We start from the raw sequence: 24,748 nt of genomic DNA on the forward strand, positions 1-24,748 counted from the left end.
TGTGAAAGTTCCACAAGCTGTTGATACGACGAGTCGGCATGCTGAGTAGAAACCACCATGCAAGAACAGCTTGTTCAGAAAGTATCCTTTAGCGTCCGTCACCATCAGTAGGGCTATCAGCGCTACAAAGCTGGTGTCGCAGTTTAACAGGTGCTGGATACCCAATCCCCCATGCCAGCTACCCTGCGGTAACGTAGATTCTAGACGGAATTTCGATCGATAAGACAAGAGCAAGTTTGTGATTCACTGACTCGACTTGCTAACTCGAACTCGTCAGGCTTATGCCCCGAATTTTGAGGAGACGAAGCTGCGACTCATCAGGTCTGCTCGTCTGCGCAGCAATATGGGAATTCCAGAGGTGAGCCCTGTCAATGGTCGGCTTCGAAGCCAACTGCTCTGCTCTGTCGTGAAGTTACGTGAATTCGCCGGCATCAAACGAGGTCCGATACAACAACATACTCAGGCGAAGCAGATGGGGCAAGCCAACGGTGCTCTCACGTGCGACCAATGTTATCATCAGATAAGATTAGATTTTGGAAGTGAATGCCACAGACCATAGCTCGACCCATGAGAGAAATGCCATAACTCCAATCCCTGAGAAGTTTACTTGGATGATTAGTGAAAACTGAAAAGTCGTACCACCAATACGACAATGCCTGCGCATGCCAGCTTCCAGCGAGTTGCTTCGAGAAGGTTAGTCGTATTCATGCAGTATCGATTAAAGTTTTGCAGGCCCCCAATGCGATACTTTTCAGCTATGCTATCTTCTTGCTAGTCTCCCCGAAAAGCTTATTCGTGCTTCTGCAGTATCGATCACGTCTTGCATACCAGTGAGCATGTAGAGCGGCATTTGCATTGCAACGATCCCAATTTTCAAGCGTGCCGCGACGATCCTTCCCAGCTGTCTGCTACTGTCTAGACCTGCTCCACTTCGATTCTTGTTCGACTGCAGCGAACTCGCCATACACGATGAATCACAAGTCTTATAATCTCATTCAGGAAGAAGAGAACACTGAAGAGCTCGGCCTCATATCGAACGAGTTGCAAAACAGAGAAAACGGGGGCAAAACCTCGAGAAGAACAGTGGTACTATTGTCAGTAGCATTACTTATTCTACTGCTGGTCGCTATTGTGATTACACGATGGTCTCACATCGACTATCACGATGCTCCAACATCCCCACTCTTCGAAGCAGGAGAAATCACATATTATACGCAACGGTTCAACGGATCGTTCTTCAAGAAAACCGTGTTCCGTAACGACGCTGGTCCGGAGGTGGACGCTGCGTGGGAAGGCTTAGGAGTTGATTGTACGTTCTCGTTAGCCATTCTTGCAATAGACAACTAACCACGCCAACAGATAGACCGATGCTCATTCCTGCAGAGAAGGCTCGACAAGCCGGACTCAAATACGATCAAGTCCAGTTGAGTGACAAGTATGGTGGCTATTTCATAGGCAAGTCTTAGTCGATTCGCGACCACTTGATATGTTATCCTCAGATGCTAATGCCTCATATAGCATATTTCTTCGGCATCCACCAACTACACTGCTTGTAAGCCTCACCAACGATCATCGTAGTCTCAATACTGACCAGATCTCACAAACAGGAATCTCCTAAGACAAGCCCTATGGTTCAACTACGATTACTACGTCCAAAAAGGCGAAGGAGCATTCATAAACAACGCCACAGTCCTGAAGACACACGTCAGTAAGTACCCGTCCAACTCAATCCAGCCTATTTTCAACACATCCTCTAACACCATGTCTCCAACGCAGCACACTGCCTCGACATGCTCCGCTAACAACTCATATGCAACGTAGACACAGACTTGCTCGGCGAAGTCTGGTTCTACCCTTCAGACCGTGACGTAAACGGCCCCCGTCCATTCGTTGATTTCAACACCGAACACCGATGTCGAAATTTCGAGGTCGTCAGACAATACGCTCAAGAGCATCAAGTACCGGAGTTTGCTGAGACATATCCTGACGACTATTTCCACTGGCCAGAACCTGGGTACAGGATCTTCAACGGAACGCCATAAAACTTGAGTACCTGTGCCTACGAGGAGGAGATAGACCATAGAATTGTAGCTGTGACAAGCCAATATCGCAGCTCCGAGAACGAAGTGTGAAAATGTGAAGTCGAAACGCACCTGCACAGTCAAACGCGTCGTATGCTCCTTCAATTATGCAATGATCATATCCCTCTATCGATGTTGGTATCAAGAAACAAAAGGCGTCGAGAAAAAGCCTTCTGTGAGAGAGTGCTGTCGTCGTTGCGCTCTCGCTCTCATCTCCCACTTCCCATCCAGCTCTCAAATGCCAATTATGCCAGAGTTAATCTCCACAAGAAAACGCCAAATGCGTTTTCCGAAGATGGTAAAAATACAGACGCCCTGAAAACAAGTCCAAGCAGCTCATGCCCATCTACTCCGGCTTTTTTTGTTTACACTTCTCCATCTATCACAGCAAGTCTCTGTTTGACCGTCTTGGCCTTTTTGCTCGTGCCTTTGCGCTTCTTAAGGGGCGGTTCGTCACCAATCGGCGTTGCGGCGCCGGAGGGCTCGTGACTCGGACCATCGTCGAATTTGCCTTCGCCTGTGAAGTGGTCAGTAAATGCTAGCAGAAATGCATGGTGTATGTTAGGGTATAGCTCACCTTCGTGATACATGTCGTCCATCGACACCTCCTTGCCCTTCTTCGCGTTCTTCCGCTTCTTCTTACCGCCAGACTTCGCCTCTTCATCAGCAAGCTCGGCTTCACGGCGCTCGATCTGCTCAGCTTCGTCATCATCAGCGAGCCACATGGCCATTTCCTTGCTGCGGCTAGTCTCCTTCGGACGATTGGTGAAGTCGACTCCTGTGCCGGCTTGACCAGTAATGACCACTCGCTGCACTTCTTCCTTCTGCAACGCACGCTTTCGGATACGTTCTTCGATCGTATTACGTGTGATGAGGCGATATACCGTGACCTGTCTAGTCTGACCGAGACGATGAGCACGATCCATGGCCTGCGAATCGATCGTAGGATTCCAATCAGAGTCGTAGAAAATGACCGTATCGGCAGCGACCAGATTGATACCAAGACCACCAGCACGAGTCGAGAGCAGGAAGATGAAAATGCTAGGATCCGACTGAAATGCGGCGACTGTATCACGACGATCTTCAAGCTTGGTCGAACCATCCAATCGACAATACTTGTAGTTGCGGTAGGTCAGGTACTCCTCCATCAGGTCAATCATGCGTGTCATCTGGAAGTAGAGCAGCACGCGATGGCCGCCCGCCTTGAGCTGGCGCAGCAACTGATCCAGCTTAGCGAGCTTGCCAGAGTCTGTGACGAAGCGGCGCATTGACGGCACCTGGATCTTCGTGTATCGCTGCTTCTCGTTCTCAGGCCGTGGCAGCAGGTTGGTGACTGGGTACTTGGAGACTGGCAGCCTCGAATGCAGCAACGCTCGCTCAGTCTCGTGGGTGATCGGGTACAGTGCGCGTCGCGTCGGCACATTGAAGTATGCCGTTTCCTGCTCAACGAGCGCACGTTGAGATGGAGAGACTAGGTCAATGGGCGGAGCATTGACTTTCGGCAAGTAGCAAGGCTCGATCACACTGTAACCTTGCTCTTGACTGGCGAACTGCGATATGTTCAAGAGCTGACTGAGGTATCCCTCGTTCGTTGCCTTTGTCAATGAACATCGGTCATTGCGCTTCACGATGTTGAGCATGTCGTGAACTGGAGTCCAACCATTGTTCTCCTTGTCTTCATCGTCGCTGTCGTCGTACGCTACCCGTAGCTTGTCGAGGCTGCTCTCATTCTTGGCGAGGTCGACCACTCGATCGATGAGTGAGCGTCGTGCGGTCAAAACAATGTCAGTCGCACCCTGATCAGTGAAGCGCAGCCACGAAAAGCCGCTGGAGCCTTTCTGGTTCTGCTGAATGTGCTGCTCGTTCCAAATGCTGAGCTCATTCGACAACCACTTGTTCCTCCAACCAGCTTGCAGGTTATCAGGTCCAGCGATGTCGAGTCTTCCTGGCCCGTCAGCCAAGAAGCCTGGCAGCCAGTATTCGATCATATTGCGCACGCTGTACGCAACATTGACATTATGTCCCTCGCGCATGAAGGAAGCTGTCTCAGCATAGTAAGACATGGCCAGAGGGCTGACAGTGTCTGCGCGCTCGAAGAGATCAGGGTGATTGCACACTTTTCGGAACTGCATGACCAAGTTCATCAGCGTGGCAGTATCCTGATCATCGCCTCCAGCTGCTCTCTCAATCAAGTCCATAAGACTGATCTTATTGCGCAGATTAGTGTAGTAGGCGCGTTGTCGGTAGGTCAGGTCGCAGAAGACGTCCTCTTCGATCTTGTCGCCAAGTTCTTTCTGAACGTGCTTCTTGATACGACGCAACATGAAAGGCTTCAGAATCATGTGCAAACGCTTGAGCTGATCCTCGTTGAGCTTGGAGTTCGATTGGGCGTGGCTTTCGATATCCTTGGAGAACCACTCGGAGAACTCGTCGTGGTTGTCGAACAGGGAAGGCATGATGAAGTGCAGCAATGCCCACAACTCTTGCATATTGTTCTGAATCGGTGTACCCGTCAGCAGCAGACGATTGCGGCAATGGAAGTTGAGAAGCGACTTCCATCGAGAGGATTGCGAGGACTTGATGGCTTGAGCCTCATCCAGAATCATGTATTGCCACTTCACCTTCTGAAAGTAGGCCGTGTCTTGCACCACCAATTGGTAGGAAGTGACAAGTACATGGAAAGGACTGTCGCGGGTGTAGGTGATGTGCTTGCGATCCCAAAACTTGCGCAAGACTTTACGGTCTCTTGCAGAACCCCAGTATGGAAGCACCTTGAGCGTCGGTACGAACTTCGCGATCTCCTGTTGCCAGTTGTGCAGTGTACTTGCTGGCGCGATAACAAGGAACGGACCCCAAATATCGTGCGTTTCAGCCAAGTATGCCATGACAGAAATGGACTGTACTGTCTTTCCGAGACCCATTTCGTCTGCAAGAATACCATTGATTCCCTGTTCGTACAAGTTCGCCAGCCAGTTGAGACCTTTGAGCTGGTACTCCTTGAGCTGACATGACAACATCTTCGGTTGAGACACGTCCATAGTCTGTAACGAGGTGGGATTCTGGAAGTTCATTTCACCTTCGTCGAAGTTGGCTTGCGCGGCTGCCAGGTCTTGCCCATCTTCATCGTCGGACTTGTCGGGCTTGTTGAAGGCGCGTGCCTTGTCTTGTGCCTCTTTGAGCGCATTCTGAGCGTTAGCCATGGCCGCTTGCTGCAGCGCAGTCTCATCTTCAGCATCGAAGTCCAGTTCGTCGAAGTTGGTGACTTTCTGTCCAGGGTTGGCGACGGAGTCAGGGAGGTCGACAACATGCTTGGCATTCGGATCATCCTCAATCTTCTTGTCGCTCGCAGCCACGCCCTCGCCATCGTCCTCGTAATCGTCGGTTCGTACCTTCTTGCGGATAAAATGCGAGTACAGCTCCGTCTGCGAAATGAGAAAGTTCAGCTTGCGTTTCTGCCTGTTAGCTTCACGCTCGGCTTCTTGCTTCTTTGCCTTATCCAGCTCCTGGCGCTCGGCAACCTTCCTGCCTTCACGCTCATCACGCTCGTTCCTCTTCCAGAATCCAAGCATCTCTCGCATAGCACGCTTGGCACGAGCGGCAACATCCTTCTGACTCTTGTTTGTCTTCAACTGCCACCTCCGTGCCTCCTTGGCGGCTAGCTGTGCAGTCTTGCGTGCGTTCGACTGCTTGGTGTCGAGACTGTTATTCTTGATGCGGACGACCTTCGGAATGTTCTTTGCAATATCACCTTTGGTGATCTGCTCGTAGATCTGAATGTAGCCTTTGCTGTCAAATTTGGCCATTCCCGTCAGGCCGGCAGTCGGCTGCATGTCAAACACAGCGGGCGTGGCTTCGCTCAATGGTTCCGAGTCCTCACGCGCGGCAGCTCTGCGCTCCGCTAGACGCTCGGCATAAGCAGCGAGACGTTCCTCTTCCTTGGGCGCAATTAAGGGCAGATCCTGGCCTTGGTCGATAAACGCTTGAGCCAGACGAGCATTCTCCTTCTCGGCGAGTTTTTGTTCTTTAGACTTTCTGGCTCTGGCACCGCCACCTCGCCCACCACGTCCTCGACCTCGTCCAGTGGAAAACTCTGGAGTCCCTTCATCGCCGGGACCATTCTGACCTGACGTGTAGAACGAAGTCATGAGCCCGCCATCCAGATTGACCTCACGTTCGCGTCGTCCAAGGGCACTTGCATTGTGAGGCGACTCGTTGCGCAAGTATGACTCCCTGGATGGTGTGATGCCCTGCAATCTACTCTGAGTGTCACGGATCTTCTTGTCATAGCGCTGGATCTCCTTCTCGATCTTCATGCGTTCTTCTGGGTCCTGCACTGATGCCAATGCGAGCTCAGCTTCCTCCTTCTTTTGCTGCTCGTCAGCAATGGCCTTCTCCCGACGTCGTTTTCGCTGTTGATCCTTCTTGCGCTCCTTGTCTTCCTCAATCTCACGAAGCTTCACCTCTTCAGCCACCTCTGCCTCGTACTGGTCGATGAAGACGGTGCGATCAGATTCGGAGGCCGCATTGAAGTGATCGTGGTAGCTCAACATGTTCTTCAGCCGCCGTCGCTTTCTCTTCTGAGCCTCCTCGAATTCTTTCTCCAATGCCCGCTTGTGAGTGCGCTGCTGCCATTCTCGCTTCGATGTATCGAGTCCCGGGACATCCTCACTTTCGAGGTCAGAAAGATCGCGCTCTTCGATCTCTCGATATGCAAGTTCGGTATCCCGGATGGTCAGACTCGGCGGCCCTGTGAGCTGCGCTATGGCGACAGGTAATGCGGCAGGAAGTCCAGGCGGTTGTGGGACTGGCGGAGGCCGGGGTGCAGATGACAGAGCGTGCGATGCATCGGCACTGGCGTCCTTGCCACGCGCACCCGATTGAGATACGCTCGATGTCCTACTCGCCTTGCGACTTGAAGGCTTTGAGAGCGCAGACGGCTCAGGCGGAGTAGGTGGTTTGCGCGATTTCGGAGGTGCAAGCGGAGCAGCAGGCTCAGGAGCCGCGACTGGGTTGGACAGCAGATTCGCCATGTTCATCGGGTTGTTGGCGCGTTCCGGCTGAGGCGGTGCTGTCGCAGAGTCTGTGCTCGTTGTATGCGAGTGGTGACCGTTGCCGCGTACAGGATCGTAGGCGGGCGATCGAACATCGCCAGGTGGAGGCGGATGTGGATGAGCGTGTGATGTTGCCGTCGGCGACGATTGACTTGGATGGCGACTGATGTTGGAGCGTGCATCGGCGCCGTGGCCATTCACGTGTGACATCAATGGCGGCAGTGGGTCGTGAGGCCGACTTTGCGCGGGTGAACGAGGATGGTATGGCGTGCTGGTCACGCTGGCATCTCTATTGCTTGCTCTTTCTTCTCGTGTTGGATCGTAATAGCTGGACGTCGGCCTGTCAGGCGCAGGCGGAGGGCCCCTGTAGGCGTTTGGGCTCGCTGGCACGGAGCGGTAGTGCCCTGGTGATGGCGGCGGACCCGCGTTATATGAGCTGGATCGATGGCGTTGGTGTTTTTCTGATGAATTGTAGTTGGGATGGGATGCGTATGCCTGGGATGGCGAAGGTTGGCTGCTTTGCGCTCCCTCCATGATTGCTGACTTTGGCCGTGGCTCTCCGCCGCGGCCGTTGGGCGGTCCTTCGTTCTTTCGGCCTTAGCAGCGCGCCATCGACCTCGTTCAATGGATGGTATCGCTTGCCGACACGGGGGTGATGAAGATGCTGGATGCGCAGCTGCGCGAGACGTTTGGCGGCGCGTTTTGCTCGACTGCGCGGTCGGTCGTCAGAATGGACGGGCGATCCGCACACGGCAGGCGTGCCCCTTGTCTTAACCGATGCTTGACGTCGGCGTTGCTGCCAAGGCGCGTGATGGTGGAGGACGAGGTGGTGTGCTGGCGGGACGGTGAGGGTGTGGGATGGGGGGCACGAAGAGACGGGCGCAGTTTCAGTGGCAGAGCGCAGGCTCGATATGATGGCATGGGGATGAGGATCTTGGTCGCTCGGCTCGTCTGGCGCTGCACGCTGAACTCTACAGACGTCGTCTACGCTTCTCCACCAAAACTGCTCGCCCGAGACGCGACTATATTCTACACGCGTACAGTGGCGTCTATGAAGCGTGTGTTCTATGACATTTTCTGCCAGTGGCAGATTCGCGCGTTTTGCGCAAAATGGGCTTGTGTACTTGCTCGCGTCTGCTGGCGGGCTGATGGCGGGCTGCGGGCTGCTTGTCCAGTGCTGCTGAAAGCTTTCTCTTTGACAGTCGGGCGACGCACACCCCTCGAGACTAGCGCCAACACCACAGACACCCACCACTGCTGTTCAAACGCCATTTTCGATCACAGAAGGCGTCCAAGTGGCCCGAAATATACAGTGTTCTGTTTCGTCTCGGTCTATCACATCTCTCACGGCAGCCCGAGCCCGTCGCGACGTGTATGAGCACCGAAGAGGCTTCCATCGCCAAAGCCACACGAAGCAGCAAGCTCGGGCCGTCCGCACCGGGTGCTGACTAACCTGCCTCTGCCTCTGCCCATCTTTTTTCCTAGTCGCGAACTGTCTCCAAAGTGTTTTCCAGCACCAGCACCCACATCGTCGTCGCGCATTCACAATGGCGGCAGTCTACAAGTCCGTGTCCAAATCAAAAACGAATGGGGTGCCGAGCGCCACCGAAAATGGCGATGGCAAGCCTAAAAATCGTCAAAGAGTGCTCATCCTCACATCCCGAGGCGTAACATACCGGTATGCTATCTACATGATTCCCTCTCTTCCACATAAGCTGACACATGCTCTAGTCACCGACATCTACTCAACGACCTCTACGCGCTCCTCCCCCACTCTCGCAAAGACGCCAAACTTGACACAAAATCGCAATTACACCAACTGAACGAGCTCGCCGACCTGTACAACTGCAACAATGTCCTCTTCTTCGAGGCCCGAAAAGCCAAGGATCTGTACATCTGGCTATCGAAACCTCCGAACGGCCCCACTGTCAAATTCCACTGCCAAAACATCCACACTATGGAAGAGCTGAACTTCACCGGAAACTGCTTGAAGGGAAGCAGGCCGATTTTGAGCTTTGACAAGCACTTCGATGGCTCAGCGCATTGGAAGCTCGTAAAGGAGCTTTTGAGCCACACGTTCGGTGTGCCGCCGAGCTCGCGCAAGGTTAAGCCCTTCGTGGATCATGTCATGGGCTTCACGATCGCAGACGGAAAAGTTTGGATCCGATGCTATCAGATCTCCGAGACAGAACAGGGAAAGAGCAAGGCTGCCGAGGAAAGCGCTGTGGCAGGTGCCGAGTCACAAGTGATGAGCAAGGCTACAGGCAAGGGCGAGACACACGTCAGTCTGGTGGAAATCGGACCACGGTTCGTCCTCACGCCCATTGTCGTTCTCGAGGGCAGCTTCGGCGGACCGGTCATCTACGAGAACAAGGAATTCGTCAGTCCCAACCAGATCCGATCCGATCTCAGACGACAAAAGGCCGGACGATACAATAAGAGAGCGGAGGGTGAGTTGGAGAGGAAGGCTAAGAAGCGAGATCTTGGTCTCCGCACCGGCGAAGGAACGAGGGAAGTCGACGATTTGGACAACAACGTACTATTTGCGTGAGCGCGCTCCTATTGCACAGGGCTTTGTCGAACTTAGCGAGGCGTCGGTAGGTAAAACTGGGAAATATCTGCTTGCTCGGGAACTCGGGGCCACTTTCTATGCATCGCCTGCAGACTTGCGCTTTCATTGACACATCGGCCTCGCTGCTCTGGGCTGAGCCATTCGTTCACGTACGAACATAATAGCTCTGATGTGCTCAAACGAGCTGCAAATTGACAGGAAAGATGCTCGGCGCAGGAACTCGCCAACTTCAGCGAAGTGCAAGATCACACCGATCGACCAGCCAGTACATCTGGACAAACAATGTGCATGCTGTGCGAGTCCACACATAAGAGCGCAGACCGATCCTTTGCGCTGCTCACTTCGCCACGAAAGGTCGACATGAAATTTCACTCGCCTGGATTCACTTTGCTAATCTGGATCTGCGCTCACCGTGGTGCTCTTGCACTGGAGAGACGAAGAGCTCTCTCAGATGCAAATCGACGACAGCGCACGAGAAGTGGCGAGACATCTGCCCCTTCCTCTGTTGCTCTCATTGCGGGAAACGTTGCAAAACTTCTTCAGCCAGATGCCCGAAAGCGCAGGAGAATGATGCATGATGTGCATTATCAAGACCTACCTGCCAGTCATACTTGAACGACAGTCCTATCTGTTTTCCACGTGGGAATTGTCTCAAGAGAAGACGAGGCGACTACCTCCTATGTCGCGAGCCATTCTACATTCCGACTTGAAAACCAACGTCGCCATTGCACAAGAGCTTCTATTTGTGTATCGAGATCGTACAGCTCGATCTCCAGAGCCTGCACAGCAAACACAGGCGAGCGAGTGAACAAGACCTATTCCTCCGATAAAGCAGCGACTCACAATTAAATATGCCGTAGGATAAAATTCAAAAAGAATTTTAAACTTCGATACGCGCGAGCTTACACCTTCATATGCGCGAGAGTTTGCGTCGAGGCGTTTCAGACTTCAACACAGGCTTTTGTCCAAAGGAAGTCAACTTGACTTCACCTCTACGAGTGGGTCTTGCGAATACGAAGGACTTAATGCAAGAGAAGACTCGGACGTTCGATTCCATCGCGAATATTCTCAGTTGGCATCTTGCTGGCTAGGTTGGTCTCATAACTGACTCAAATTTGTTCATGTGAGTGCACATTTCCAAGTTTGCTGTCAAGTGGCGCGCAAGGTGCAAGACCCAACAAGTCTCATGTACTATATGATGCGATCTTGTTTTCGTGTGCTTGCTCGGACATCACTGAAACTGAAGCCGCAACAACAACGCCACCGAGTCGTCGGCCAGGCGAGCCCATTCTAGGATTGCATCCAACATTGACCGCCAGCATTTCCTCTAAAGCACCTAGGAATACCAGTCAGCAATATTACTTCCCAAACATCGTCAACACAGCAGCAAGCTTCGCAAACCTGCCCCAAACCATTTCACGCAACCCATCACACCATTTGCCACTTTTAGCAGAACACACCTCACCCTAGCCACCAATACTATGTATGTAACACGACCATACCACACAACATGCGTGGCACCCGACGGAATCAAGAAACTCCATCTCCATCTCCATTTCCGTCTCGATTCAACTTCCTTGCTCTGTATACCCTCGCCACGCAATAGCTGCTTCACCAGCGAGCCCATGAACCCATGCATCAAATCCCATCGACCGCTCGGACAACGACCGCAAATTCTCATCCACCCAAATCCCCCAATTCCAAATTGCCCCCGCGAGATCCCTTCCCTCAAGGCTCACCTACTGCACCAGCATAGCCCAGCCCCCGGTCCGCGATCAGTAATGCAGAGTGAATATTACCCGACCGACTGACCAGTCTCCCAAGCAAGACAAGCAAGCAAAAAATCCTGCAAGGCCAGGGAATGTATCAAGAATTGAGAAAGAAAAATTTCCGGAACCTGCCACATCCCATGTCCTTGTCACGCACATGAGAGCCATGCACGCGTGCAGCGCAGGGACCAACACCGCAAAAAGTTACCAACCGTAACCCGGCGGGGCACGAACAAGGAAGCAGGCAGTATGGGGAGCTAGACGGCGGCCACAAGAAGATAACCGGACAGGGAATCAAGCAAGAGGGAATAACTAGGCACTTGTTGGCACTCAAAGCGCCTAGGGATGCGTGGAAAAATTTCATCCGTTGATCGACGACGGCGTCGGCAGCGGCTGGCATTGTATCAGGTTGTTATTAGCGATGCGGCTGCAGTGTAGGGAAACGAAGTCAAGGCCAACATGTATCGCTTGATGGAGGATGCTGATGCCTTCGACGACTGTGCTGCACGACAGATGCTCTGAACTCGGAGTTGTCCTGTGCCAAACTGTCATCTCTCCAATAATGATTCCGCAAGCAGAAGGTACAGACAGCACAGAGACAGAGACCGTCGATCCTATCCATTCCCAGCCCCGTCGGCCGACGAACAGCATCCCTCGTCGGCAATTTTGTCCGTGCGTGCACACATGCAAATCCCAAGATCCTACATCCTGCACAAGCGGAATGCATCCCGCAAAGGTGAAGGTGCTTTGTTGTACGACTGGATCGGTCGGCTGCAGTGTGAAGAAGAGAACCGTGGGATGGACAGTCACGGCCGAACCCAGTCCACCGTCTCGAGTGTGTTACACAGAGATCTGATAGGCGGGGAACAGCTCCGGACAGCAGCAGAGACGTACAGTCCACAGTCGGAGGTACCTCCTTCGAGTGCAGCAGCCACAATATGCTGTACTTCGCGTAGTAGCCGGGAGAGGTGTCGCGTCGAGGCGAGAGAGAGCTCTGGATGCTGGTTGTTCTCTCCGTGCGAGCGCTCACGGTCGTCCGCACTTCGAAGCGATCTGCACCCGATGTCACGCGCTCGAAGAAATTGGTGCTCTGGCGGTGTTGGGCACTTCGTTTAGTCTGCTTTCGTCTCATACCGCACTGCTCGGGCAGTTTTCGATATTCGAAATTGGGAAGAAGGATCTAGCGCGTCAAGGATGGTACATCTTCATGAAAGATGTGAATAGGATTGACGCATGTTTTGGGCACAACTTTTGTATCTTTTGTTTTACTCATCTCGCTTCTCTGTAATGTCCCGTGTCCCTGATGGCTGTGTCTGCTCTGGAGCATCTACGTTGAAGGCAAGCCAAGCAGCCGCGAGAACGCAGCTTCCAAACGTGACACCGATGATGGCACGTCCTCTGGCGCCTTGCTTGGCTTTCAGATCCTCGTTGGGACCTAGGATAGTAACGACATTCTTCAAGAAAGCGTAGCTGAGACCACTCCAGGCTGTGGTACCAGCTACGAGCAATTGGAAATAGGACATTGCGCTCTGCAATTGCTCAGAATTTGTGCCAATGCTCGACAGCAAAGCAGACTCGTGCTGTCCGGCGGTAATAACCGGAAGCGCAAGCGCAGATCCTATGAGGATCAACTGCAGGAATGTGTTGTACTTGGACACAGTCGTGGGGTGGACTTCTGCAGACGGAAGTGAGAAGTCCCAATATCGAAGGAAGGTCTTGGGAGCGGGTAGAGACGCATAGCGATAGTAGAGAGCAGCCAATGCGAGAGACGCATCTCTGCCAAGGATCAGCGTCGCCAAATATACTGTGCCGCAAAGTCAGTATTTGCCGCGGAAGTTAGAAGTCGACAGAAGTGGGGGCGAACGCGATTGCCTTACATGGTATGGCGCCTTTGACCGCCAGTGTGACTGTGAGAATGATCATCAGAGCTTTGTCGGCCATGGGATCCATCACGCTTCCCGCAACGGTCTGTAGCTTCCACTTGCGCGCCATCCAGCCATCGACGAGGTCTGTGATACCCGCGTATGCGAACAAGCCAAGAGCGAGCGCATGGTGATCGTGCAGTAGCAAGTACGCAGTGGCTGGCGCAGCCACGAGTCTAGTCACCGTAAGGAAGTTGGGAAGGTTGTAAATGTTCTCATGAGGTGTCAGTCCGGTCAGCGAAGATCGAACCTTTTCTCGCACGGCTTGCGTGCGTTCTCGCGCAACTTCTAGACTTCTCGTGATAGGCTGCTTCGGAGTGGCCTGCGGCTGTCTCTGTGAATCAATCGCATTAGCTCGAATCCTGCCAGCATGATGCGCATGGGTGATGCGAAGCTGTTCTGGGTAGCATAAGCAAGAGCAATAGTCTCGCCGCAGCGGCGGGTAGTGCGCATAAGCGCGAGTCGTGCAGCTCCGCTGCGGGCAAGTACCAAGCGCAGAGCATTCTGGAAGCAGTCAAGCTGCGAGACATCACAGCTGCGGAAGGGAATCTGTTGCCTCGCCTTCTCATGATTCCATGGATGCTAAAGCGGAACGTGTCGCAAGCGTATTTGCCGGTCTGGACGAGTGTTGTGCCAAACGCCACTCGCTTCAGATCAGCGGTCGTGGATGGCCGAGGCGGGGAGATGCGGTGCTAGGACGAGCAGCACAGCATTTCCTGCCGACTGCCATATTCCAAGACTTGCGCTGATCACCCACGGTGCTTTGAAGGGTGGCGGTGAAGGACCGGTGTTCCGAATGGCAATGCTGCTCCTGCTGCTGGCCAAGCGTCCGGTAGTGGCAAAGAGCGTATTTGTTGCACTGAGACCCGGGCGGCCAAGGTGCGCGTGTGCAGGTGCGATAGTCACAGCAAAGGCGAGACGAGGGGCACAACTTACACTGCTCGGCTCATCGCTTTGGCCTTGGCTGGCAGATGGCGGCAGCGAAGCCTTGCCTTTCTCTGAATACGGACGCAGTCGTGTGTGTAGGGCAAGAAACGTGGAGGGACTGCGTGAGAGGTGTTAGCAGGCCTCATTCGTTCCACAGACAGCGTAGACCGCGTGTACCGGCAGACATGAGCCCATGAACAGCAATTCGATAGTGTCAACACATGACGCGCTGAGCTTCTCGCGCCGACGCATCGCCCCTGATGGTAGTGCTGGTGACGCGCAGCAGCAGATGAAATCGCCGGCCCACGCTGGGCGGCAAAGGGTGACGCGGTGGTGCTGATCCTCACATGCTGGGGCAGTGCGTGGAGGCGTTGAGAGAGCACCTTTGCCATCGTTCTAATCCATGTCCTGAAGTTGAGAGTGTGATGTTGAAGGGAATTCCAAGGCATCCACAAGGCACCGGAAACAAACCCTGGCAGCTTCGCCAGCCGTTTATCCGAACTAGCCGACCTCCAGCAACTGCGATCCTTCCTCCGTCCGCCATGTTGCTGAGGCGCCGGCCCAGTCGCAAGCTCTTGCAATACATCATAGGGCACTGATGAGAGCGATCGTTGACGCTCGTGTTTGGGCAGCGGAGATGCACCTCTGCCACCTTCTGCTGCGTGATGTCAAACGCGAGCATCGCAGATCGTATTCCCAATATTGGCTCCCTGGTCGTGATCTGCGAGCAGGGATGCACACAATAGACTCTTGGCCGAGCCATTTTTCAGACTTCCCGCACACTGCAGGTAAGCGAAAGACTGATTCCATCTCGACTGATCATGGCTGAACGTCACCACTAGCCGTGAAACGTTTGTGTGCTTGCGTCTGTTATAGCTGGCATCATTACGGGCAGCCTGAAAGTAACCAAGCTGACGGTGCCACTTGATGCAGGTACGAAAGGCTAGCAATAAGCGTTGGGCAATTCGACCGGCTCATGAATCGCTGCAAACAGCTGGAAGAAATTCGTCGGCGCTCATGATCGAAGTGGGGGGAATCGGTGCAGTCACAATTGATGGCTTTGATCGTTTCCACACTGTTCAATGTCCTATTACTACTGCATCTCCAAGTATCCATAACAATAGGCGTGCCACGGTGTATGTGACTATTGCGGCTGCAGACAGCACGCTCTCCCCGCGGGGATACAATTACAAGTAAAGTCAAACAATTCGCGTTTTTTGCCGGCCAACTCATATCTCGTCACAATCCTTCGTTTCCGATGCCTCCGTATCAGTGGACCAATGTCCATGAGCTCATACCCGTAGCCACTGCATTTCTCGACCAAGTCGCACAACATTCCAGCTGACAGCGCTCGCCTTGTTGTGCACTGCAGATTCAGAGCGCAATTCGTGGCGACGGTCCGTCAAAGCTTAATCGGGGCGCTGGATGCGATGCTCTTCATATCGAATGAGTCCCTCACGTGGGCGATTAGACCAGATTCAAACCCAGTAAATTCCCCTTTGTTCTCAAGATGGATAAGGACCAGCTACTTGTGCGGTCGTGGCGGATGATCCATAGCTATAGCTGGATCCATTGTGTGAAGGTGGCGGATAGCTTGAAGTGGTGCTGATCCCCAGACCATTCATGTCACTACCGGGATGCGCTGATCCAGGCGTTGCGTATGCTGATGTGCGGTATGCATTGTGCAATTGTGCATTCGGGTCGCTTCCGATCGAAGTAGCTGGAGTGCCTGGGTGAGCAGACTGCGGGCTCTTCGCTGAGGGATGTGGAGACTGGCTAATGGCACTCTGTGGAGCGCTCTGTACGCCATAGCTTTGAGTCGGAGAGCGAACCGCATATGGTTGCGATGCCGGATTGCCGTACAGCTGCGATGAGGGTCCGTTTGTCGATGGGCTGTTAGCATACGACGAGCGACCGTTGTAAGAGGTGGATGCAGGCTGTCCAGGCGCCTGGTAAGACGACTGAATCATGCCGCTGGCATTGGACTGGGACCCGTTCCTCTGCATGGCTGAATATGGTTGAGCGTATTGACTCCCGTATGGCATTCCTTGCGTCGTGGGCTGCTGGCTCTCAGTTTTTACTGCCGAACCATTGGGTTGATCTGGTGCCTTGTAGTAGCTGCCGTAGCTCTGGCTGCCGTATTGATTGCCGTACGGCAATGGAGCAGCAGACGCTTGTTGCGGAGGCCACGATGCACCGCTTACGCTGCCATACATGCTCGGAGCGGTCGACGCGGGCATACCATACATTCCTGGGTATTGACGCCCGAAATACTGACCAGGTGCTACACCATAACCTCCAACTGAAGAATACATCATTTGTGGGTGTGCGTTCATGTGACCGTCGATTGCGTAGTGTTCTGTCTCTTCAACTGGGGCGCGGAAGTTCTGCTTCAGGTACAGTTCTGGCCTGACGGAGATGTTCGCCAGACGCGGATCGGAGAGCGGGCGGGGCAGCATGTTGCCCTTGACGTCTTCGACCTTATAGTACGAGACCATATGGTGCGAAATGCCGTTCACCGAGATGCTCATCGTCTTCTTGACCAAGCCGTCGGGACGGAAGCCATAACTGTCGACCAAGCTGCCGATGAGACTGCGCTCCAGTTCCTTGTCCTGATCTGTCGATGGCACCTCTGGCTTGACCTCCCCGCCCACATTGGGTGTGGGAGGAGTGAGAGGAGTGTTGAGTTGCTGTTCATCGGTGCCCTCGGAATCTCGTCGAGGATAGGGTTCGCCAGGCATGCTCGTTCGCTTGCGCTTCATGGCTCGCTTCTTCTCGCCGGGTGGGAAGGGCTTCTCGAGTTCGCGATAGATGAGGAAGTTGCCGAGTATTCGGCTAGGGCTCCAGGCGACGCCGTCGGTCCACCTCTTAATGCCGCTGGCGTTCTCCTCGTAGATGAAGATGCTGCCACTCTTGATCAATTGGCTCCTCTCGCGATCGTGCGGTCGTCGTGGAACGTGGTGAAGCTTTCCAGAGAGGCAGGCCTCGAACAAAACCAGACCGTCCATGCTGTTGTGGACGAATCCATGGAAGGTCGGGACCAAAGGCCCCGCTCCGCCAGCGCTCATGATGGGCGATGCGGATGAAGTGTCGTAGGGTTGTGCAACAATGTGAGGCTCGGCAGCGAGACAAGCTCTAGTGACTGCAGCCGTCCGATGTTCGTCGAACGCGTTATATAAGACGCGAGGTCGACTCGAATGCAGAAATGCAACTGCTCGACGACAGACTAGAAAGTGCGTTAGCGCAAGAAGCGATGTGCAATGGCGACGAAGGGATGTCGGTCGTACTTACCTGCGTGCGGCGCCGAGGTGTTCGCTGAGGGTGCACAGCGGCAGCAGCGAGCACAGTCGAGATGGTAGTCGCGGTTGCTAGCGCAGCGCAGGCAAAAGGCAAAAGCGCAGCAGAGTGGGTAGGCAGGTGGTGTGTGAGGAGATGTATGTACCTGAGAGGATGCCGAAGGTTAAGCAGACACGCTCAAGGTTGATGGCGCACTGGAGGGTGAATTTAATATTAAAATTCGCGGCACGCCAGCAGCAGCAGGCGCAGTTGGGTGGAAGGTGTCGGGTGTTAGTAGTTAAGCTCAGGGCTGCCCGCAAGTCGTGTCGGAGTCGAGCCGTTGGCGAGATGTGCTGCAACGGCGGTGCGGGAGTGCGTCAGAGACAGCAGTCCGTTAAGGTCGTGCACCGTGGCGGCGGGCGGGCGTGGGAGTGGGAGCGAGCAGAGCGAGCAGTGCGCAGCGATGCAGCGGGTGGGTTGCGTGCAGAAGTGATGACCGCCAGGCGCAGATCCAGTCGTGACTCGGGCGCTTCTCCTGGAGGGCTCGCACGGGCAGAGTGAATCAGAATCAGCTGGCGGCGGGCGCACTACGCACTGGGCGACGATCATATAACAACGACGGCAGTGATGGATGATGGGCGGTAGCGTGCGCCGGGTCGCGCTGGTAGACATATGCTCGCAGCGTCGACCAGACTGTTGTCTCTTCCCCACAGTTAAGCATAAGGGCAACAGAGTTCACACTTGCCGGCTCACAGCGATAGAGTTCATTGCGAGCAGCGGTCGGGTTGGGATGTGCTGTTGCTGCTGCACGCTTGCAGGCAAGGCACGTCGAGCAGCGGCCTGCCTGTCCAGGCCAGGCGCGCCGACCTGGGCCACCCCGTCGCCGTCTGCTCCACTGGGAACCGCTGGTCCATGGGTTCGCTGCGCTGCGCGGTCTTGGGTCCTGGCCGCGCTAGAGTCATTGCGAGCAGCGCTCTGGCCGCGCGCGCGCAAGTCGAAGTCGCAGCGCAGCACCACCAGACGTGCGCGCTGCCGCGGCCTTGCGGATCCAATCGCGCCGTGCAGAAGCTGGAGAAGGGCAGACGGCCACCAGGACGTGCACCGGACTAGTGCATTGTTGGGCTGGAGGGGACGCGACAGGACTAACGTGGTACGACGGCCTGCCGATGCGGGCTGCTGCGAGGGAGTGATAGGACGGCGAGGCAGCAGTCCCCACCGTGGTGCCCGTCCGCGAGCGATGCTGCACCGCCCGACTGGGATGCGCAAGGCAGCCCAAGCTGGGAATAATACAGCTCTCCTGAACAGCCAGCGACAGACCACTGCAACAGATCCCGCGCCCGCGCCTCGCAGCGTCCACCATCGCGCGCTGCATCGCCCGCCGCCCGCCGCAGCTCCAGCAGCAGTGCACTCCCGTCCGTCGCAGCGCTCGCTGGCCATATGTCACGCTCCCTGCAGATCCGGAAGGCACGACCCGGCTACAACACTGCCCATCCCAGCACCAAGGGAATGAACAGCACACCGGCTGGAGCTCGGCGGGCCACGGCCAATAGCGCCAGTGCTGCTCGATGTCGCAGACAGACGGCACCGCACCGCCCTCGACATGCGCGTGCTTGCACGCCCGCCCGTTGTGAACGTGCTGCGCTTGCCATCACAAGGTCCCGTGAAGAGACCATCACGCTCTGCCACGCCTGTTATATGATATATGCTTTGACTCCCGTAGCACAGGAGGATGACAGCGCGTGAAGAAAACGACCACCACAGAGTTTGATACGGCATGCACGCTCTCAACCGGCCAGCCGAACGTGCAGTCGATCACTGGTCCCCGTATCGAAGCTGCCACACCCAAGCCTGCTCCGACCCGACTTGGCTGGCGATCAGCATAGACTGCCTCCCATTTCAAATTCCATCGCTAGTACATGTCGCCAGGCGTCTGCGTACGACTGCGCGCGACTTGCCTCGGATCGCATCGCACGTGCACCGGATGGGAGCTGCTCACACGACGCCCGCGCTGCTGTCCTCACCCCGCCATTCAGCAGGCGTGCGGCACCCATCTCCTAGCGCAGATGCGGGAAAGTAGAGTAGCCGTAGCAGGCAAGAGCACCAAAGCACAGCCTGCGGTTGACCGTCGACTGCGCTGGTAGGAATACACGAGCAGTAGCATCAGCTTAGCACGACCGGGAACGCGCTTGTGACGGCGAGCAGTCGTAGTCAGTGCCAGTGCCCACGCCATGGTCCAGCCTTCGTCGTCCAGCTTTCATCAGCGCAAGCCAGCTACCAGGTTGCTTTGGGCTGCTCCCCCAGTCCAGCTCGGCCCTGTCAGATTGGCTTTGCACTCTCTTGGGATTTGGCTCACACCTTCTGCAGCGTCCCTTGGAGCGAGTCAAACTCAAAGGCAGCTGCCGACAGCGGTTTGTACAACCCAGCATAGTACACCTTCACATCAACTGTCATGCTCAGGGACGCTCTTTCACGGCGCATCCCTCGACTGCGACGTGTACCTCGCTCGAATACGACGCGACGAATGCTGCTGCTCGGTCAGAATGCGACCCACAACGCGGCCGAGCGACCTTCCGTGGATCTGCACGATCACAAATTCGATTCGCGGCAGATTCCGCCGATCATTCTCGCGCGCCTTCACATCCTGGACCAGGATGCAAGCCAGTGTCCATCACCACACGCCTCTGATCCATCGGGTACTCCTTGGCACACGCTGTTATGGCCTGGGTCTTCGTGGCGATTCGAGTTGTTTCCAACGGTCGCAGTCATTCGGTGACCGCGTAGCACCAAGCTGCTCGACCAAAGCGGAAGGAGGGGCACCATTAAACCACGCACTCCGATTCCAAGCGCCAATTGCATCGCATGCGGGATATTTGCTCATGTTGCATTGGCTCACTGTCTTCGCAGATGCAAATGGCTACTCTAGCTGCATGAGCCATGCACCACTAACACTGCAATAGCATCACCATCTAGATCGTGATCGGTCTGCATTGTAGCCGACTACCCTCCGAAAGACACAACGTGCGCGTGTACAGCCGTGACAAGTTTGTCAGACCGCTGGGCAAGCAAGCAAGCCATGCGAGTCGCGATTAATGCTACCTCAGTGGGGTTGACTCGTTTCAACTGTGCGGCTGCCAGTTGATAATTTGCTAATGGTCAACACTGCACTCGAGTAATGGTTCCAGACGTACCACCAGCTGCAGGGTGCTATCGACATTTAATGCCTGTCTTCTGCGACAACGACGCGGAAATCGCGTTTAGAGTACCGCGGTAGAGATTCGAAGCGTTGAGCAATGCGACCGAATTCAACAACTGTTTGGGACGCTCCAAGGTTGGCCTCCACCCTCCACGAAACGATAGCCTTGCTTTGGCTTGACAGAATCTTATCCTCAACGGCTCTGGATGTCATGCATGACATATCGACACATTCGTTGAGTTACAATCACAAAGATACGCTATGCTATCCACCGCCTGGCATCGATGGACGTCTTGCATTGCACCAAATGCATACTCGCGTGCTTACCATCATTGTGCTCATTATCAATCATTCTCGCCATCATGTACAACGTCCACATGTGAGCGTTTCAACGCCAAAGACTTTCTGGTATCGACGTATTTTGAGTCATGATACCAGCTCATATCAGAAGCCACCAGTGTCGATCACTTCCGATGCACCCTCCTTCCGACCCGCAGTCCGTCTGCAGTAGGGTTGTCGCAGAAGCTGCAATAGCTGTTCTGCTAAGGCATGATGCCCTAGGCTGTAAGTGACAGGACACAAACTGTTACCCGCTCGATACGCCGGCATACCACAACGCCTTGTCGGGTCCTGGGCTTTGCAGCACACTTGGGCTCGTCCGCGGCAACAAGAGTCCGCCGCGCGAACCTGACATCAACCGTGCCCTAGTGTTTCGCATTAATCCGATCGTATCGAGTGATCACGAGTGCCATCGCGAGACTGCCGCGGATTTGCAATGAGGTGCGGTTCCGCCATGGCGATGGAAACAGCGCGGCACACGTACCGGTCTGAAGCGTCGAAGGCTTTCCCTTCGACAAGCAGCGATTACGATGGTAAGGCAAATGTCTCCAGGAAAACCCGTCAACCTGATTTGTGATATCGATGGCCAGGAGTCTTCGATTCAAGTCTGCATCATGACAATGGACGTTGGGGTATATCAATTCACCGACGAGACTTCCGCCTGGCAGGCCATCATCAGCAGTACTTCCCGTGAACGTCTGATGCGGAAACTTGACGTGAGTCTTTCGCACTTCCCAAACGGAGACTCGCATCACGCAGGAACCCCAGGCACCCGTCCTCCCATATGGCGTACACGATGTGGCATTCAGTGTCCAATGTCGTGAATTCCCCAGCTAGTGTTCACCAGTCAATCATTTGAAGAAGTCGATGATTGCTCTCCGACGCGGTGATGGCGCATGGACGGAGCGGCTGTTCTGGGAGGTGCGGTGTCCTCAGCGCAGAAATGCTTGAGATTCGAGTGTGATTGGTATGCGCTTGCGTGCACTTTCAGCACATTGATCGACCCGCACATCACGCCGAGCTCGTACCGTGTCGATGGATGAGCGTTCTTCTGCAGACGAGTCAGGTCAGTAAGTTGTATCAGTCACATGTGCGATAGTTGACTGCAAAGCCAGCATCGAAAGAAATTTGTCGCATTCCGGCTACATCACCTGCAATAAGCCGGTCCAGGCACCACATCCAGCAGGACATGCGTCGATTCGACACAGTCGCCGCCATTTTCTGCCCGAATCCATTGAGTTTATCGAGAGTTCAAAAAATGTGCAAGTGACGACTGATGTCGACATATCTCGCATGGCCTGTTATAGTTGCTCAAGGCAGTCTCGAGATTTTTCTTTCGAAACACAGACGTTTCATGTCGAGGACTGTCGACAAACTTTGTTCCAGCAGACTTTCCCTCTGCAAGAAAACAGACTTCGCCCAGATAACATTAAAGTTGACTGAACACGCGAAACAGAGCTTCGTGCAAACTCAATGCATCCCATTTCGCATTTTCCCAGTCGAGCGATGCCAGGACACTACTTTGCGCCTTTTCTCTGGAGGCGGCTTCACAGTCGTAACTTGCAAAGTCGACACGAATACGGATAGCGAGAAGGGAATGGACTTCATCACAGCATGTGCGTGTGCCCTAAATGCGCGCTCTGCTTCCTCTTCGCGGAAGGCGCCACCAAATGAAATTCTAGGCCAGCGGCGGCACAGCTGACGTTCGTGGCCGATGACAAGATCGTCGCCAATTCTTGCTTTCTAGCGCGTTGTGCTGGTCACGCACCCATGTCACCACATCGGATTTGGAAAACAGACGCCACGACAATCGAGGACATCGCCTTCCCAATCGATCATGGCTCTGCTCTGCAACCTGGTTCTCTTCAGCACGCTGCCGCCATTGGTCTCGATGTCCTTCTAGACCGCGTCACCTCGATGAAATGGCGGCGCCCGCTGCAAAGCTATCGATTCCTGCATGTGGCTCACGCGTGTTCGCTGTGACCAAAATCTCAGCCGGGCCATCACCACTCACCCATTTGGCAACGGGAGCACGAATCATGGCATCCTGCAACTTCCATGCTTAGACCTTGCAGCCAGCACTAGCCCGTGCAGGGGAGATGGCCTGAGAAACGGGACACACGGGGCAGCCAGGAGAGCTAGCACAGGAAGAAGGTTCAGCTAATTCGGCCGGCCTTCTTCGCTCCCTGCACACTCGACAGCGATACCACTTCACATGCAGCTGCCCAGTATCCGGTGCCCTCAGGGCTGCTGTGCAGTTGGGATGATGGGAGGAGTCGCTCGGAGATGAGTGTCACTTGTATCTCTCATTACGGTATCATCCAACATGCTCACGCATTTTTGTACCAGTTCCGGCGAGAGTAGGCTGGTCAGAGGGAGCAACAACGAGTGGCTCACTTGCTCACCGCACTCGCAGGGACATTCAGAGACAAGTGTCGTTAACGTCATGACCCTGCGCACGATTGCCAGCTCGATGAAGGAGCTGTCGGCTACAGCTAGAGCAGCATATCGGCTTTGAACTGAACAACAGAGTACACTGTATCGCTGTTGAAGAGGTGCGGTCGGCACATGGCAGATCTCCAGCCTCGAAAGTTCCGCGATCTCGAGCATATCTGCTCTGGCATTGCTTGGGTGCAGCAGGTTCATACCCATGCGCTGGGTTCTCCAGAGCTTACAGTCAGCTACCCATTTCTCCAATCGCTTATTGAAGACATTCCATTGGGTCTATCCAATTGTCCACCCTGTGATCTACGTCCAGGATGACAGGAGCTGCGGTGAGTCCTTGACAGACTACAATCTACGCGAGGTCGATGACCCTTTTGCGCGCGTTTCCCCTTGCGTGGATCCAACATCCATCACGAGCCGGAGAAACTACCCCAAGTGCAGCTCTGGGATACAAGCAAGATAGCGCGTGTTGCGTGGGCGCACGCGGGCGAAACAGGAAGAACGAGATGCACTAGACCTGGCTCGGATACCAAATGTTTTTGCAAGACGAGGTTCCGTTCACAATCAGGCGACAGCGGTCCTCATCCGAGCACCTTCCTCATGGCCGGACAAGCACCAGCACGTTACCTTGAGCTACCTCGCGCATGGAACTCCGCAGCACAGCTGCTTGCCAGGTGTACGAATCGAGAGCCAGTGCACACCTCCGTTGACCTCTTTCGGTCGAGGTACTGGACCAGGTCCTTGCGCAGTCCCAGGCCCCGTGGCTAGCAGGAATAGCTCAAACCTGGCAAGGCTTGCATAGCTTCATTTGAGGTCTGTGTGTCTTCAAGGCTGCCAGCAGCACAGGCGAAGCGCGCCACGTGGATGTGTTCAAGTTGAAGAAAGTCTGATGCGGATCTCCACGAAGCTTTGCATGGTAAACGTCTTCATGGCGTGGCGTCTCCTGGAGAGAAGTCCGCTCAAAGAACACACAACTGGAGTGCCTGCCAATTGCTGTAAAGGAACCAGGTAAGCATCACACGACCCATCGCGCACGCTACGGCACGGCTAAATGCCCTTCGGCGCCGGCTCTCTTTGTTGTCGGTGTTGGTACGTGCGAATGAGCAAGCAAGTAGACCGAGGTCAGCGATTTGACCGGCAGATGCTTGTGAGCCACAACAGCTCATGGAATGG

At 54.6% G+C, this 24,748-nt stretch overlaps 5 protein-coding genes across 5 annotated transcripts; 2 read left to right on the forward strand and 3 right to left on the reverse strand.

Moving 5' to 3' along the window:
* Window positions 1-969: 969 nt before the first annotated feature.
* CKM354_001105300 (uncharacterized protein) lies at window positions 970-1,802 on the forward strand (the record flags this gene model as incomplete). Its single annotated transcript, XM_044806530.1, has 5 exons — window positions 970-1,309; window positions 1,360-1,455; window positions 1,519-1,552; window positions 1,608-1,708; window positions 1,777-1,802. 5 exons carry the CDS (start codon window positions 970-972, stop codon window positions 1,800-1,802), a joined length of 597 nt encoding a protein of 198 aa, XP_044662465.1.
* Window positions 1,803-2,446: 644 nt separating this feature from the next.
* Window positions 2,447-7,666, reverse strand: CKM354_001105400 (uncharacterized protein; the record flags this gene model as incomplete). The annotated part of the gene is made up of 2 exons (XM_044806531.1): window positions 2,447-2,598; window positions 2,659-7,666. 2 exons carry the CDS (start codon window positions 7,664-7,666, stop codon window positions 2,447-2,449), a joined length of 5,160 nt encoding a protein of 1,719 aa, XP_044662466.1.
* A 1,013-nt stretch (window positions 7,667-8,679) lies between these two features.
* Window positions 8,680-9,683, forward strand: CKM354_001105500 (ribosome biogenesis protein BRX1; the record flags this gene model as incomplete). Its single annotated transcript, XM_044806532.1, has 2 exons — window positions 8,680-8,810; window positions 8,864-9,683. The coding sequence occupies 2 exons, from the start codon at window positions 8,680-8,682 to the stop codon at window positions 9,681-9,683; spliced, it is 951 nt and encodes a 316-aa protein (XP_044662467.1).
* Window positions 9,684-12,738: 3,055 nt separating this feature from the next.
* Window positions 12,739-14,714, reverse strand: CKM354_001105600 (cardiolipin synthase; the record flags this gene model as incomplete). The annotated part of the gene is made up of 4 exons (XM_044806533.1): window positions 12,739-13,277; window positions 13,351-13,729; window positions 14,332-14,440; window positions 14,500-14,714. 4 exons carry the CDS (start codon window positions 14,712-14,714, stop codon window positions 12,739-12,741), a joined length of 1,242 nt encoding a protein of 413 aa, XP_044662468.1.
* Window positions 14,715-15,827: 1,113 nt separating this feature from the next.
* Window positions 15,828-17,390, reverse strand: CKM354_001105700 (uncharacterized protein; the record flags this gene model as incomplete). The annotated part of the gene is made up of 1 exon (XM_044806534.1): window positions 15,828-17,390. The coding sequence occupies one exon, from the start codon at window positions 17,388-17,390 to the stop codon at window positions 15,828-15,830; it is 1,563 nt and encodes a 520-aa protein (XP_044662469.1).
* Between the last annotated feature and the right edge of the window lie 7,358 nt (window positions 17,391-24,748).

This window comes from Cercospora kikuchii, assembly GCF_019650295.1.
Source record: "Cercospora kikuchii DNA, contig_00007, whole genome shotgun sequence".
Classification (NCBI taxonomy): domain Eukaryota; kingdom Fungi; phylum Ascomycota; class Dothideomycetes; order Mycosphaerellales; family Mycosphaerellaceae; genus Cercospora; species Cercospora kikuchii.